The sequence below is a fragment of the Sander vitreus genome, chromosome 14 (assembly GCF_031162955.1).
Source record: "Sander vitreus isolate 19-12246 chromosome 14, sanVit1, whole genome shotgun sequence".
Classification (NCBI taxonomy): domain Eukaryota; kingdom Metazoa; phylum Chordata; class Actinopteri; order Perciformes; family Percidae; genus Sander; species Sander vitreus.
Genome location: NC_135868.1, coordinates 7,986,275 through 8,003,715, shown reverse-complemented (window position 1 = coordinate 8,003,715; position 17,441 = coordinate 7,986,275). Strand labels below are relative to the sequence as shown.

The 17,441-nt window shown below is 38.2% G+C and overlaps 1 protein-coding gene across 3 annotated transcripts in view; it reads left to right on the top strand.

Annotated features, from left to right (window-relative positions):
• Positions 1 to 7,368, top strand: part of atp9b (ATPase phospholipid transporting 9B) — a 48,940-nt gene extending 41,572 nt beyond the window's left edge. For 2 of the 3 annotated variants that reach the window (XM_078267196.1, XM_078267198.1), the window contains exons 23-29: positions 170 to 234; positions 1,075 to 1,230; positions 1,448 to 1,512; positions 1,750 to 1,858; positions 1,999 to 2,056; positions 3,264 to 3,467; positions 5,099 to 7,368. In XM_078267196.1, coding sequence (XP_078123322.1) covers positions 170 to 234; positions 1,075 to 1,230; positions 1,448 to 1,512; positions 1,750 to 1,858; positions 1,999 to 2,056; positions 3,264 to 3,467; positions 5,099 to 5,235 — 794 coding nt within the window. In that variant the 3' untranslated portion in view covers positions 5,236 to 7,368. The other variant, XM_078267197.1, reaches the window with a different exon arrangement.
• Positions 7,369 to 17,441: the final 10,073 nt, after the last annotated feature.

The following is a 17,441-nucleotide window of genomic DNA, read 5'->3' as shown; positions in this document are numbered from 1 at the left end:
TTGATATTTAGAGATTTTCATTTTTATAGATATTTAATGAGCATGTTTGGAGGGCACCTAAGATTTTCATTGCCAGTAGCGCTTCTCTGTTATTTGAGAATAAAGAACTTGAAGAGAAGCAACCAGTCAAATCCATACATTGTAAAATAATGTCTCCATTTTGTGGCAGGTGATGGAGGAAATGATGTCAGTATGATCCAGGCTGCTGACTGTGGTATCGGAATTGAAGGAAAGGTAAAGACCTCCATAAACTACATAAACAGGGACTACATCCAGTGTTATCCTGGATAAGGGCCTGTAATATAATTCAGTTAGAGATTTCTGTGATAATCTTAAATACACATATTAAGCACTCAATTTATTAAGTACAGTAATAAAACTGATATCTTTCCCAGAAGGCCACACTAAACTGTAAAGAACTTACAGGGCACTGGAACAGCTGTTAACAGCACAAGAAGAAGTGTCTTATTAGGGGTGTACGAATCAGAAAATGTCACGATTTGATTCCGAATTTTTAGGTTCACGATTCAATATCGATTCTCGATTAAAAAAAATAAAATTATTCACCGTATGAACGTGTAGTTACTTTTCATATATATATATATATATATATATATATATATACATCCCTTAATACAGATTTAGATTAGATTTTTTATTTAGTTTATTTATTATCTTTTATTTTCCATATTATTCATGTGGATTTGTTTATTTGTTATTTTAACATCCTGTTATGATGTATGTATGTGAATGTTGTGTGGGATGTCTGTAAGCTACTGGGACCTTGAATTTCCCCTTGGGGATCAATAAAGTATCTATTTATCATGTGATTGCAGTAGACATACAATAAAAAAAAAAAAAAAAAAAGCTTGAATCGCGATTCGAATACAAATCGATTTTTTTGCACACCCCTATGTCTTATCATAACTTGCATCATGTCACACATTGTATCTGCCTTTATTTGTAAATTTCGTTTTTTTTTAATCAATTTCTTTAGAAGCAGATGGTACGTAAATACTGTAATGTTTTACAACCCAGCAGTAGCATTGAAACGTTATGCCTGTGTGTAAACAGGAAGGGAAGCAGGCGTCTCTGGCCGCAGACTTCTCCATCACTCAGTTTAAGCACATTGGTCGCCTGCTCATGGTTCATGGCAGGAACAGCTACAAGCGCTCTGCAGCGTTGGGTCAGTTCGTCATGCACAGAGGCATGATCATCTCCACCATGCAGGTACAGAAATCATTGAAACACTGACAGAATATCTTTCTGACAAAAGCTTGTTTTGCTGAATGAAGGTGAAATAAAAATGTGTGTAACCTCATGATTTAACATAAACATTTGGGGATTTTTTTGGGTGCTGAAACCAAAGATGAAGTTTTTCACAGTGTGGACAATGAATTTTCTAAATAACTAACTTTATGACACCATTTCTGTTTTGTATCCTCAGGCAGTCTTCTCCTCGGTATTTTACTTTGCCTCTGTGCCCTTGTACCAGGGTTTCCTCATGGTTGGGTATGTACCTTCTCCAAATGTCTTTATGTGGTCAAACGATTTGAGGACTTATTGTTTTATATATTCTCTAAGTTGCCTGTTTAGCATCATAAAATTATTAATTACTTAAATACTACAGGCTTTGGACTGCCAAGATATGAAAAGGCTAACAGTGGCTAATATCGCAACCGCAACACAGCACAGATGTGTTGGCTATATCTGATAATGTAATCCTCTAAACTGCTTTGTTCTGTGCAGGTATGCCACCATGTACACCATGTTTCCTGTGTTCTCCTTGGTTCTGGACCAAGATGTGAAGCCAGATATGGCTCTTCTCTACCCAGAGCTTTATAAAGACCTCACCAAGGTGCACAGCCCTTTTTAAAATATGTGCATGACAAAATGAATTGCCTTTATCGTCATTTTCTTCCCCTAATAACTTTCAGCAGGTCATCCCATGTGAACGTACAGAATGTTGCTCTCATGGATGATGTTTCTCTCTTTCAGGGGCGTTCTTTATCTTTCAAGACTTTCCTCATTTGGGTTTTGATCAGTGTGTATCAAGGTAAGGTGCACAGACTCATTTTTAAAGTTATATTGTAGATACTATATATGTAGATACTATATATATATATATATATATATATATATATATATATATATATATATATATATATATATATAAAATCAGCAAATCCTCACATTTAAGAAGGAATGATTAAACGATTATTAAGATACTTGCCAATACATGTTTCTGTCGATAGGTAAATGAATTAATGGACTAATCGTTTCAGATCTATTTTTATGTAGCACGTACTGTAGCTCTGGCTTTCTCCCAGTGAGCTTTCAGTGCAGAAGGACAACTTTACTTTTGGTTTGTTAAGTCCAGTATTGAACGGACCGAGCACTTCAAGGGGCAACAGCTTTCTTCACTGCATACAGAATGACCAGTCTAGTACTGCAGACTGTCAAAGCAAATCTTCAACCACCATTTCATAATTTCTACTGTGTCTTAATACCAGGGTCCCCGGGCCCCTTCAAACTCTGGGACAGTCAGTTTCTCAGTATCTAAGGTTTCCAACCATCGTCCGCTTTTACATGCAGGCTTTTGTCTCTCCAGTAAATCGATATTTCTGTAATCGCTAAGCCATGCAGCGTGTGAGAAAGATCTATGTTCCTGCTCGAGCGTGACTTCCTGACAGCTCCAGGTTTTTAATTAAAGGCCAATACCAGGTCTGGGGGGGGGGAGAAACCTAAAGACCATATGAGAGGACCACTGCCGAGGAGGGAAATATTAGGCACCAATCTAGCCTAATTTATTACAGAGTTTGACTCGCTGGAATGTGCTGCATGAGGACTGTATGAAAAAGCAATTATGTGATCAGTTGTAGGCTATTAAGCTCAATTTGTGTTTTTTATGATAAAAATGAAGGGCTATCAAGATACAGTAGGCGCCCAAAGATGAGTGAGTGTCTGGACATTTCTAGATGTTAATCACACAGAGACACACTAGATTACATTGTGCATCTTTCCCCCTCATCTCCAGACACATTAATCATTTACTCAATGTCTCAGTCAGCTGATTGTGAAGCAGACCTAAGAAAAAATGTTAAGAAAGAAAGAAAAAGTGCATGAAGAAATATTGTAGCGCAGGAAATCCTCCAGCACAGACACAACCCCTTTTTACTGATCCTGGTTTCACCTTTTCCACCTCATGAAACAAGTAAACTCTTATCGGTCTGGTAACGATTTGTTTCCTTTGGCGCCACCAGGTGGCATCCTCATGTACGGCGCGTTGGTGCTGTTTGAGTCGGAGTTTGTGCACGTGGTCGCCATCTCCTTCACAGCGCTCGTCCTGACAGAGCTGCTGATGGTGGCGCTGACTATTCGCACCTGGCACTGGCTCATGGTGGTGGCCGAGTTCTTCAGCTTAGGCTGCTACCTGGCCTCGCTCGCCTTCCTCAACGAGTACTTTGGTAAGTATCCATTTTTCCCCCCGCTTATATATTGATCTTGTATCTTTTGAAAGCTTAAAGCTTTAGTGCGTACCTTTTTGATATTAATGAACGTCCGTTACATTCAATCCAAATGAGTTGCTACAAAGCTAATTAAAACTATCAGCTCCACACAACTCTCTGTGTTTCTCAGTATGACTATGTTCAGAAGATTGTGTCGTCCGGTGACTTTCCTGCGCAGAAGCTCGAGTGAAGATAATTACCTCTTCTGAAGAGTCCATGTTTTTTTTTAATCCTCCGTGTCCTCCTTGGCTACTATCAATTGTGTGAAGAGGGTGTGGGGGTGGTGTGCGGTCACGTAAGGCTTGTATTGTGGACACGCTGACAGTTTTGTTGTCATTACTTAGAATTCCTCATGGGGGCGACAGAAACTACGCACAATAGCTTTAAGAGAATTAAAAGAAAAGCTTAATTTTTTATTCAAAAATATATTTATGAAATTTGTTTTGAATAGTTTCTTGTGCCCAAGCTTGATTAAAAACTTGAGTCTTGTCTTGAGTTTTTTTTTTATTTTTATTAATCAATTTTCTGACATTTGTTCTCTATAAAATGTCACAAAATAGAGAAAAATGCTCATTATAATTTCCCAGAAGCCAAGAGAAGGTATTCAGATTGCTTGCTTTGTCCAACCATCCATTCAAAACCCAAAGAGGTTCAGTTTATCACATGTGACAAAACAAAATCAGCAAATCCTCACATTTAAGAAGGAATGATTAAACGATTATTAAGATACTTGCCAATACATGTTTCTGTCGATAGGTAAATGAATTAATGGACTAATCGTTTCAGATCTACTTTTGTGTACCACGTACTGTAGCTCTGGCTTTCTCCCAGTGAGCTTTCAGTGCGTAAGGATAACTTTACTTTTGGTTTGTTAAGTCCGGTATTGAACGGGCCGAGCACTTCAAGGGGCAACAGCTTTCTTCACTGCACCTGCTTTGTGTTGATTTTGATGTATCACTAACTGACACCCAAGTGTTGTGCAGTAGTTCAGCTCTGTGCTTTTATTGCTTCCCCCCACTTTCTCTCTCTCTCTCTCTCTCTCTCTCTCTCTCTCTCTCTCTCTCTCTCTCTCTCTCTCTCTCTCTTTTTGTCCCTTTCTTTTTTCTCTGATCACTGCTAACCTTTGTCTTTTGTACTGCACTCTCTATTTCTGCTGCATTTCTTTTGCTTCTGTATGTTGGCAACAGGCATAGGCAGGGTGTCCTTTGGAGCTTTCCTTGGTAGGTGTGCAGCCTGTAAATGAACCTCCTCATTCCCTCATGCAACTCGCTGCACGTGTGTGTTATGTCTGTATGTTCCAGTGATGTTTTAATGTGTCATCATTTTGTCTATTTCATTCCAGTTTGTGTCATTTCACTGTTGCCTAAACTCCCAACATGTTGTGATTGGATTCAACACATCAAGACCAGCATCTGATGTTGACTTTCTAAGCTGCATCTCGACTGCTCATGTTGCTTTTACTTCTTGTGCTCAAGTGATGTTGACTCTTTCATTACTTGGTTGAATGCCCTTTATCCTGTGGCATCACCACACAGTGCTAAGACGTGCGCCTGAGCCTTTTTTTTTTTTTCTTCTCTTTGCTCTCCCAGACTTGACGTTCATCACAACTTGGCCTTTCCTGTGGAAGGTGTCCGCCATCACGTTGGTCAGCTGTCTTCCTCTCTACATAATCAAATACCTGAAACGCAAGTTTTCCCCACCAAGCTACTCCAAACTATCATCATGAGCCAAACTTGGATTGCTCTAGTTTGTTTTGTAGTTTGCTTCTCTGAGCTTTCTATTTTCAGCACTTTTTTTACTCACTGATCTTCAGTGATGGACAGGTAAGGAACCACTGGAACAAATCGGAAAATGGAGAGAAATGAATTGTTCTTTGGATTATGTCACTGAGACTTGGGATTACTTGAAAAAAAAACGGAGCACATAAAAACAGACTATAAAAGGATGGATTCAGTCACGCAAAAGAAGGGCAAACTGGTGTAACTGACTGCGCTTAGAACTTGCCCCCCATTTTGTCAGAAAGAGTCGATCTGCCTTTTTTTTTGTTGTTGAAGCATTTCAAACAAATCGGCTTCAAATGTCATTTTATACCGTTGTGATGCATTTCTTTCAGTGTTTAAATTTTTACAAGTGGAGTTCAGAATTTTTTTAAGTGTTATTTTTTATTCTAGGCATTAATTACAGTTTCCAGCCTGCATCTTTGAACAGAGTTGAGCTCCTGTAAGGGATTAAAAAAAGTAAACCCCAGCATTTATTTTAACATTTTCCTATTACTGTAAATAAAGCCTTTACACGCAGCTCTGATCACTACAGCTATCGCTGTAAAACCTCACTGCGTTTAAATAAGAACATTTACGATGACGTTCACAAAGAAAATGTTAGGACTTGCTTCAAACTGAATTTCTGTGCGTATGCTGCTTTCTGTCCTTCACATTTTTAAGATGCGGAATGACATCATCAATCATCATCTCCGTAGTATACAATAAAACCAGCACTCCATTTACACAATAAAGTTAATAAAAAAAATTTAAAAAAAGAACAGCACTTCATAGCATCATTGTATTGTCAGCATATTTGGCCTTGATAACAGAATGTTGTCATTTGATGTCTTGTCGGTGGCCACAAGTCCTCCTGTTGGGACATGGCAGCTCTCGTTGTGCCTCTTCATGATGTATGTTAATGTACTGAAGCTGCATCTCACAGCATTTGGATGTTTAAACAATCAGTCGGAGGTTTGGGTTAGTGTTTGTTTTGGTTACCTCTGCAGCCAGATCTGAACTTCCAGGAGCTTGAATTTTGCTGCTCTTCTCTGAAAACATTTTTTTCTGAAGGTAGAACTACTTTAAAAGTCACAATGAAGGACCCTGAACCACTGATAGCTGTATCGTTTTTAGCCTTTATTGACAATATGACTCCCCTGGGCTTCGGTGTGACTTTGGCCTCTAGCGCAAATTGACATTCCGCTCTTTTTTAAAGGAGGAATGAGTTTTATTATTCGCTCCATGTACTGTAAGTGTTGAACATGTTTTGAGCACAGTGGACACAAACCAGATGGAATAAATTTAAACTGATAAACCTTTAAATATACAGTTCAGTAAACAGGGTGTGGTCTAGCTATGTTTATTAGTCAGGATCAGGTCTGATCATTCCTACACAAAGCTGTATTATTTGGTTTAAATCATGGTAACCGTGCTGTAAAATGTAGCTACACTGTACGAAAAAAAAAAGACAAATAACGGATGTAGTTATTTGGGAAAGAGTTGATGTGACTGCGACACTTTAATGCAAATTGCATTTAGGTTTTCAATTTCTGATTCTTATGAAGTCTTTTAGAAATTCCAAATGTTGATTCCTGTGTTTTCTGTTGAGATCTTTGTTCTGTTTGTGATGTCGTTTCATCTTTTCTTTCTCGTCAACTTGCTTTCCATACACTACACTGCGATTTCTAACAGTGTCTGTTATTTATAATATTGTTATTGATTAATGAATAATAAAAAGGGACAACAGATGCAAAAAGGTTCCCTTTCTCTATATGTCTACAGTAACAGAATCTCATTGTTAGGTTCATCATGTGGCCACTAGATGGAGATAGAGACTAAGCCCTTGATAGAAGAGTGTTACTTAAATTAAAGGAGCATTACGGTAAAATGCACAGTATTATTGACCTTTAGAGATATTGATCCAAGTTAAGTTTATAAGAAATACCGCTGCTCTGCTGAGATTACAAATACCACATATACTATTGTTGAGGGGCCCATAACTGAATATGAAGATTGTTAAATTCCCCATGAAAACAGTTTTTTAATGCAGTAAAATTATTCAATAAATGTACATTATTAAACTTTAGAAACCTTTGTGACTGGAGTTCCCATTGTCATGTTTTTAAGGCAGTTTAATGAGCAATGCATTTGAAAAAATACATTTTGGGTCCTTTTTAGATGGAACATACATTTGTTTGCAACAATTTAAACCCAGCAAAACAAAAGTTATGTATTCAGGTTTAACAAGTATTCTTTACATGCTTTTTACACACATTTATAACTTACATACTGACAGCATTTAACTCAAAATGTGCATTATCTGAGTAATACCTTAAAGTCCCCCTCCACTCAAACATGTTTAGCTTATTGTTCCTTCTCTTGGATGTTTGAGCTTCACTGTGCAGAATGATGCACGTGCAGAGTTTGACCCTGTTTTCACATACACCTACTGGGGGGGGTTCTCAGCTTAAATCTCAGGCTATGTTTAGATGGAAATGATCTGAAGAGAGAACGCAATTTTGTCTGGACAGACGAGGAGGTGGAGTTATTGCTCCAAACAATGCACACACACGGCGCACACACACGCACGCAGCGCACACACACACTCAGTGCGTTTTTACCCTTAAAACGGGAACGCGACGGTGGAGTGTTTTTAACATTTCCACTCTGGAGGGTGGTTTCACTTTTTTGCGTTTTTAAGCCTCAAAAACGCCGTCACCGTCTAAACGAAAAGCACATCTGATAAAAATATTTTATCGTTTTCACCTGCGAGCTTATCGTGTAAACAGGGAACACCTGGATGTATGAGTAGGATTTTATGACATCACAAGTTTAAAGCCAATCGTGGGCCAGTATGTAACTTACACAAGTGTGACAACTTCAAACCTCCAGTGCTGGTAACGTACACTGAGAATGATCTTTTCAGTGAATTCAGACATCTTGTTTCTAGCAGTTATACTTTTGAAATAGACAATATTTTCATAGTAATTCATAGATTCTGGATTTTTTAATTCGGGATAAAAGGTAGATGTAACTTTAAGTTCATTCCTAACAGGGTAATCAAACTTTTTTGTGTGGGGGGGAAAAAACATATTAGATGCAAATGGTTATTCAATTTTGAGTTTTATGTTTGAATGAAGAGTACATGTAATATTTCTTTTTTCTTTTTTTTTTTTTTAGGTATTTCAACCTTTTTATGAAAAAAACAAACATTCGAAACAAAATATTATTCAGCACAGAGTATTTCTATACGTTTTAGAACATGTCTGGAGGGGATCTTTAAGCTTTTGAAATGAAAAAGAGAAGGAGTAAATGTATATGTTATTTTAAATGGGTAATTGAACCTTTTTGTGGGACAAAACATATGGGAAACAAATAATTCAAAGCAGAGTATGTGTCTTAAAACATACATTGTTTAATAATGGAGCCTCACTGTATGTAAAGAGAGTCATAAAAAACAGTTTTTAAACATGTAGTAATTACAGATTGTGCTTTTAAATGCAAACACTGTAGAGGAAGAGTTATACAGTAAAATAAAAAAAGCGATCTGTTTTACTATGTCATTTAAGGCACTAATAGAGCAAACAGACAATGTGTTATCAATTTCTCCCCACAGAGGAGGAAGTACTTTGTGGATAGAAGAGTGACCCAGTGATGAATGTGATGGTCCGCTGGCTTTAACATGTTAAGAAATGTTCTCTTTCATCTCCTTCTTTTTCACTTTGTAGCTGCACATCCACGGGAGGGGAAGAAGTGCTGCGCTATAGGTTGTATTTAACTCTTCCTACAGTATGTGCGTCTATGGAAGATCACTGTGGTGTGTTTTCCAAAGCATCTGCACTTAATGTGCTGCATGAGAAGCTTTGCTGGACCGGATAATGTCCATGTGACTAATGATTTATTGTACTAACAGAGAACAGTTTGTCTTTGGTGGAACAAGCTTCTTTTTGTTTATTAATGTATGGTTTCTTGATGAAACAATGTAACATTGAGATTAGTCCTGGTCTTCTTTTCATGCATATTATGAAATTCTAAGGAGAGAAAAAATGAGATAATTAGAAACAAATCTTTCAAAGTGGTTTATAAAATACATAAAATACTAACCATACTAAAGCCAAGAAGATAAATAAATACAACTCTCATTAAAATAATCTGAAATAACAGACTTAAAAATGTTGAGCTGTTTATGAAGATGATTCCATAATTTAGCACTTAATGGTACTGCTTGACTTCCCCTGGTCATTTAATTAAACCTACGGGAACATCTGGATTAGACTGCAATGCTGTCCTCAAGTTGCTCACATATTCATAGAGTCATAGAGTGCAAAAAGCTAAATATTTATGCATCAGGGAAACTCCAGAGTTGAACAGTTATGTGTGAGTGAGGATGCCAGCGCAGTGTTCACTCGTCCGTACGCCCATCATCACTCCGGTTGCAGCTTTTATGTCTATCTGAAGGCACAACATTTGTTCCCGAGTGAGGCTGGAAAACAGAGAGCTGAAGTATTCTAAGTCATCCATAAATAACTCTTTATATAGAGAAGGAGGAGGACTAAGTGCTCAGTTAGTTTCACATGTCCAAAAGGTGCTCTTGAAGATGAAAAAACTGCTCGCAGCAAAGAAATTGTTCTTCAAATACAGAGAAAACAACTGTCGCAATAATAGAATATTAATAACATAAAAATCTGACCATACAAATCATGACTTAAGTATGATGCCGTTCTAAAAGTTTCAATTAAGAAGGTTATTTATGAAAAGGGTTTATTAGTTAACAGCGTTTCTTCATTTAGAGCCGGATATACTAAGGCATCAAGTTCAAAAATCCATTAAATATTAATATATTTATTTCTGTCCTCAAAAATACGACATTGTAATAAATGACAGGAATTAAGAAGTCTGGTATATTGGACAGATAAGGTTAAATCATTATTTTTAAATAATGATAAAAATATATGTGATAAACGTATAGAGCATCCATCAAAACAAAGTACAAAGTGCTTAAGAAAGAGACAAATGAAATAAAGTAATGTGAATGATAAAATACATGAAGGGCTAAATTAAAAACCAATAAAATGAAAAGATAAAAATCAGGAGATGCTTTCAGATAAAAGTTTTTTTTTTTTTTTAGAAGAGACTCAAAAAAAGACACTGACTCAGACAGCCTTATTTCCTCATGCTGGTCGTTTCAGAGCTTCAGGGCCCTGATTGCAAAAGCTCTGTCCTCTTTTAGTTTTCAGCGTGGACTCCGATGGTAAAACCACGGCCCAAGGATCTCAAAGTATGCAAAGGTTCAGAAGAGATTAAAAGGTCTAAAATATAATCTGGAACCAGGCCATGAAGAGCCTTAAAAGTATAAATAAATGTAAAATAGATATATAAATAAATAGATCTTAAAATCAATCCTAAAACAAAGAGGGAGCCAATGTTTAGTGGTTAAAACAGGTAATATAGAAGATGATATTATATATGTTCTCTTTCACCATAAAAAAGGAAAATGTATGTTTGTATCCCTTAGCTTTAGTTTTAATTGTTAAAATCATTACCAGAGCTCTTATATACTTTATCAGTCACATTTTCTTCTTTCAGTCCCTGCAGCACTTTGGCAGTCAAATGTGTTTACATACATTCAGTGCATACTTTATGTACAACATACACAGATGAGAGCCCAAACCTGAGTCTTTTTTTTTTTTTTTTTTGTAAGAAAGCTGCACGCTCTGATTTAATAGTGTTACGTGCGGAAACACAACAGTGGAGCTCTTACATTGTCAAAATGGAGGTTTATAATCGAGTGCTTCATCTCTTGTACAACAAATTGTCGTCCATAACTTAATGTAAAGCCCTCCAGGATGAGGCGTTTTTGAAAAACACTTTTTCGTATAAACTAGATTATATCCAACCCATAAGTGGGATACAAAACACTTACGCAGCAGAAATTTCAGATGCATGGAACATTTGTAAAAATTAGTGTCTTTTTTTCACATTTTTGCTGCTTTTTTATATGCTGGAGGGAGACCTGCCATTATGATATCTTGTTACTAAGCGGCTAAGTGGCTTCTGTAACCATATTCCATCTGACTGAGGTTGTTATGAAATTCCACAGCACCCTGTTTGAATTAAGAAACAACCAGTAGAGATAAAGTTACTGGTAATGATATTCCCTCACTGGCTTGATGGGGGAAGAAGAGTTGAGTTGTCTTGAGGAAGACTATTCCAGGGGTCCAGTTGAGAAAACATTCAATTATTTATGCACATGCAAAATACATTACAGTTGCAATATCAGCTGCTGTGATTTCCAAAATGCAAACATCGTCTGCATCTTTGTCATAAATGTACTCCAGACGACTTTTCAAACATTTCATCTTTTATGAAGATGAAGTTAAGGGAGTCGGGTGGTGACCGCAAGAGTTTTGAATGTGGAGCAACTATGCAGAAGAAATAAGGCTTTTATTTTTTACTAGTCAACTTATTTTTCTTTTCAACTGACAGTTAAGATACTGTAACTGACTGTTGTCCCTACTTATACCAACTGGCATTTCAACTGCTGTCTTTTGCTCTTGAACTTCAACTGAAATTGCTTTCATTGTTTACTGTTCAAATTTAAATCACAGTTTAACTGCTTTCAGTTCTTACACATCAACTGACACTTCAACTAACTTCTGACACCTTAGCTGACTTTTAGTCAACTGACACTTCGACTATTTCTGGCACTTCAAATACAACTGATATTTTAATTACTTTCACTGTTTGCTGTTCAACTTACATTCCATGTGCTTCCTTTTGTTTTTCTTAACAGTTCAACTGCTTTCAGTGACAATTGTAGTGCTTTCATCTCCTTAAACCTGCCGTGCGGAACTTTTCTTTACCCCTCTGGCAGTGAGGGTAATTAAACAAACACTGTTGACACATGCTTGTGACGTATGCCTGCAGGTGAGCTTGCCGCATCTCTCCTGCCCTCAGGAGCGCTGTCTTCAAGTCTTCCACATAAGGGAAGAGGGAAAGAAAAGGCCAGGTGAATGGCTGCATCTCATAACCCTTAAATTGCCTCCTCGAGTCCTCCACTTCCTTCACTTCCTCACGTCTGAGTCCCTCCCACCGAGGAGGCACGGGAGAGAAATGAGGAAATCATCGGAGGAGAGAGGCAACGAGCAAATGTGTTTTTAGAGGATGAGACGTGCTTTGCTCTGAAGCGTCACACAAATTTGTCAGCTGTATGGGCGTAGTTAGCAACTCCTTCAGCTGTACGGCTTCCGAGAAGTTCTGCTCTCGTGTATCCTCGCCAATAGCTCCTCGATGATCCCTCCTCGGTCCTCGGGGCAGAAATAAGAGCCTCGTTCACCGAGGAGAGACAGAACAACTTCCGGTCAGCCGAGGACCTAGGAGTTGAGGAGCTATCAAACAAGGGTTATAAGATGCAGCCACGGAGTCGTCAGATGAGGTAATTATATCTGCCCTTAGTCCTGTCTCTTCTTTCAACGCTTAACAACGAGGAAAAGCTACACTGTGCTCGCCATTGATAGCTTTCTTTTTTTTTTTTTATTAAATCCTTTCTTTGAATGCCGAGTTTATTTTTTTTTATCCTCAGCATCCACTCCAAAAACTTTTCTTGGATGCTTAGGATTTTCCACCATTGCTTCTACCATACTGCTAGCAGCAGCTCAGTCGCTATGGTGTTTCCCCCCCTTTTTTTTTTTTCTTTTTTTTCCCCCCCCTCTGGCTGGTTGATGTAAAACGCATCTCTTCCGGGGAACCAGCACGGGAAAGTCGCCACAGACACCGCAGCTCTGGTATACTGCGAAATACATAGAGCTTTCCCTGGCTTCAACAGTCTTGATAATTATTGTGTGAGCTTGTTTGGCATAGGCTTTAATGTAACGGATATAGATTTATATGTAAAAGTCCCGCATTCCAGCCTTAATTACATTTAATTTGCTTTCAGTGCTAACTCATCAAGTGACAATTCAGCTGCTTTCAACTCCTACTTTTCAGCTAACTGTTCTCCAGCTTTTACTCTTCAACTACTTTCAGTTCTTACATTAAAAACTGCCTACAGGGTTAAAACTCAATACTACATTTTCAAATGCTTTCAGTAATTAAACAGTTGATTTCAACTGCTTTTGGCTCTTCCACTTTAACAGACACTTTGACACCTTTTCAGTGCTTCAGCTTCAACATCTCCCATACAACATCTCATATTCAAGCAATTAACATTTTAAGATATTCTGAACTATTTCAGCTATCTATGGCACTTCAACTGAAATGTTTAAATGATTTCATTGTGTACTGTTTAACTTTAACTTTGATTTGATTTATTGTACAAATGCTCCAGAAAAAAAAAAAAAAACTTCTGGAAGGCCTACAATAGCACACACACACACACACACACACACACACACACACACACACACACACTATATATATACTATATATATATATATATATATATATATATATATACACAGTCAGGTCCATAAATATTGGGACATCAACACAATTCTAATCTTTTTGGCTCTATACACCACCACAATGGAGTTGAAATGAAACGAACAAGATGTGCTTTAACTGCAGACTTTCAGCTTTAATTTGAGGGTATTTACATCCAAATCAGGTGAACAGTGTAGGAATTACAACAGTTTGTATATGTGCCTCCCACTTTTTAAGGGACCAAAAGTAATGGGACAACTGGCTGCTCAGCTGTTCCATGGCCAGGTGTGTGTTATTCCCTCATTATCCCATTTACAAGGAGCAGATAAAAGGTCCAGAGTTCATTTCAAGTGTGCTATTTGCATTTGGAATCTGTTGCTGTCAACTCTCAATATGAGATCCAAAGAGCTGTCACTATCAGTGAAGCAAGCCATCATTAGGCTGAAAAAATCTAAACAAACCCATCAGAGAGATAGCAAAAAACATTAGGTGTGGCCAAATCAACTGTTTGGAACATTCTTAAAAAGAAAGAACGCACCGGTGAGCTCAGCAACACCAAAAGACCCGGAAGACCACGGAAAACAACTGTGGTGGATGACCGACGAAATAATACTTTCCCTGGTGAAGAAAACACCCTTCACAACAGTTGGCCAGATCAAGAACACTCTCCAGGAGGTAGGTGTATGTGTGTCAAAGTCAACAATCAGAAGACTTCACCAGAGTGAATACAGAGGGTTCACTACAAGATGTAAACCATTGGTGAGCCTCAAAAACAGGAAGGCCAGATTAGAGTTTGCCAAACAACATCTAAAAAAAGCCTTCACATTTCTGGAACAACATCCTATGGACAGATGAGACAAAGATCAACTTGTACCAGAGTGATGGGAAGAGAAGAGTATGGAGAAGGAAAGGAACTGCTCATGATCCAAAGCATACCACCTCATCAGTGAAGTATGGTGGTGGTAGTGTCATGGCGTGGGCATGTATGGCTGCCAATGGAACTGGTTCTCTTGTATTTATTAATGATGTGACTGCTGACAAAAGCAGCAGGATGAATTCTGAAGTGTTTCGGGCAATATTATCTGCTCATATTCAGCCAAATGCTTCAGAACTCATTGGACGGCGCTTCACAGTGCAGATGGACAATGACCCGAAGCATACTGCGAAAGCAACCAAAGAGTCTTTTAAGGGAAAGAAGTGGAATGTTATGCAATGGCCAAGTCAATCACCTGACCTGAATCCGATTGAGCATGCATTTCACTTGCTGAAGACAAAACTGAAGGGAAAATGCCCCAAGAACAAGCAGGAACTGAAGACAGTTGCAGTAGAGGCCTGGCAGAGCATCACCAGGGATGAAACCCAGCGTCTGGTGATGTCTATGCATTCCAGACTTCAGGCTGTAATTGATTGCAAAGGATTTGCAACCAAGTATTAAAAAGTGAAAGTTTGATTTATGATTGTTAATCTGTCCCATTACTTTTGGTCCCTTAAAAAGTGGGAGGCACATATACAAACTGTTGTAATTCCTACACCGTTCACCTGATTTGGATGTAAATACCCTCAAATTAAAGCTGAAAGTCTGCAGTTAAAGCACATCTTGTTCGTTTCATTTCAACTCCATTGTGGTGGTGTATAGAGCCAAAAAGATTAGAATTGTGTCGATGTCCCAATATTTATGGACCTGACTGTATATATATACTAGTTTGATGTCGTATACGACATCTTTTTTTCAGCCAAGGACTCCTTACAAGATAGAGAATGTACTGGGGACCCCCTGAAGTGTGTCCCTTGAAATTATTTCACATAGCACTTTTTTTTTTTACACTTCTATAGTCTTAGTTATGTTATGTGGAAGAACAACACAAGAGAAATGTATTGGAAAGCTATCAGACGTGTAATAACAGTAACTCAGTAATTACACTTCAGCTGCTTTTCACATCAACGGCTTTAAGTGCTTCAACTTCTCAACATCTCACTTGCAAACATTTAACACATATTTTAAATAGTTTACAGTGTTAGCACCTACAGTTTTCTGCGTAAGAGAGCACACTTTCATTTTCTTTTCTAGTTTATTTAATAAAGCGCATTCTTGTTCATACTAATCAACATTACCCCCTCTGAAAATGTTACTAATTATAACATTGTTCCTGTCCCCTTCCTCCTACTGGATGATTGTTTGTGGACCCATGGACTCTAATTTTCTGTAATAATGAGAGTTTATGTACTTTCTGACTTTGCTTTTGTCTTGGCAGAAACATATCATTTGTGCAATCCTTTTGGTTTTTGCACTCTTTTGTATGCATGTAAATTTGTTTTTCTAACCAGAGTAAAGAAATGTGTTCAAAATGCTAAACCCACAGCTATCTTTAAAATGAATGTGCTACAATCAGTTGAAATCAGTTTTTAGACAGGATCATGTAGGTACAAACTTCCTCATGTCAACAGACTGCTTCACAGGCCTACTTCAGTGTGTACCACAGCAACAAACTGGTCTATGGTAACCACACTTCCCTACAGTTACACTAGCTCCATTCAAAGACCTTGGGCATGAGGAGCCTGTGCAGCCATGACCAACAGCTGAGTGATAGTAAAGTGCTGTGCTCCTTGGGTGGCTGTTGACGGCAGCTTTGGGGGCGTCGGGGAGAGAAACTGAACCTCCCTGCCTTCTGCAAACTCTCCCTCGGCTATGAAAACGCCTCCCTCAACTGTAACCAAGCAACGGGCCTTCACAACAGGAAACAGAGCAGGGGATTCCGTCACAGCGGGCGAGAAAAAAGGAGAACATTGATGGGAGACAGGAAGTCTGACTGTTGGAGAGCGGGGATGGCGGTGGTGTGTGGTGTGGTGATGGGGTCACACCACTCCTCTGACTCCGCTGAAAATATCCAACTGACCCCAGGAGAAAAAGAAAAAAGAAAAAAGGTGCAAAAAGAAAGATATTTTCTCCCTAATAGCTCAAACTGAGCAGAATATAAATACAAGGTTGATTAATACCAGTGACTCAATGATTACATCACCAAGTGGTGAGATTTCTGGAAGTCCAAAACTCAACATTTCATTCTCAAGCAGTGACAAAAGCAACATTATTCATGTAGTGTTTTTGCATGGTGATATGTAACACCACACATTTTTCTTTGATCTTTAACTACCTTTCTTTTCATCTCTCGTGTCTTTTCAAATCAGTAGAAGCTGTGCCAAAGACCCTTTGAAGTTTTCGCGAATGTTTTGGTCGCCAATAAAGGTTGCAGATTACTTAATGTCCCCTGAAACCAGTTTTCTGGGCACAGTCTGAGCTCAACTCTTGGTCATAGAGACTATTTATAATGTTTTATTATTCTACATCAAGAAACACTTTATAAAATAGCAGTTATGAGTGCACATATGGTGAGAGGGGTGTGTGAGCAGGCTCAAAAATACAAAGAAGTACAGTAATATCTTTTTTTTTTTTTTTTTCTCTGTTTCCTTCCAATTCATTTTTCCAAAACAAACAGGTGATTCAGCAGTGGGAAAGCCAGCATTATCGGTTGTTTCTCAGTTTATGAATAACTTACAACGCTGTCCAATGTTCCATCGTGTTTTTGTTCAGACACAAATGAAGCCAAGCACTGGATTTTGAGAGTTAGAACTGTGGAAAGAAAGGCAAGTCGAGGTCTTTTCCACCTCGTTGTGGCCAAACCACGTCATACCGAGCAGAGTATTCGCAAAGTTTGGCAGTGGTCACATACAGGATGGCAGACGACAAAAATGTGTG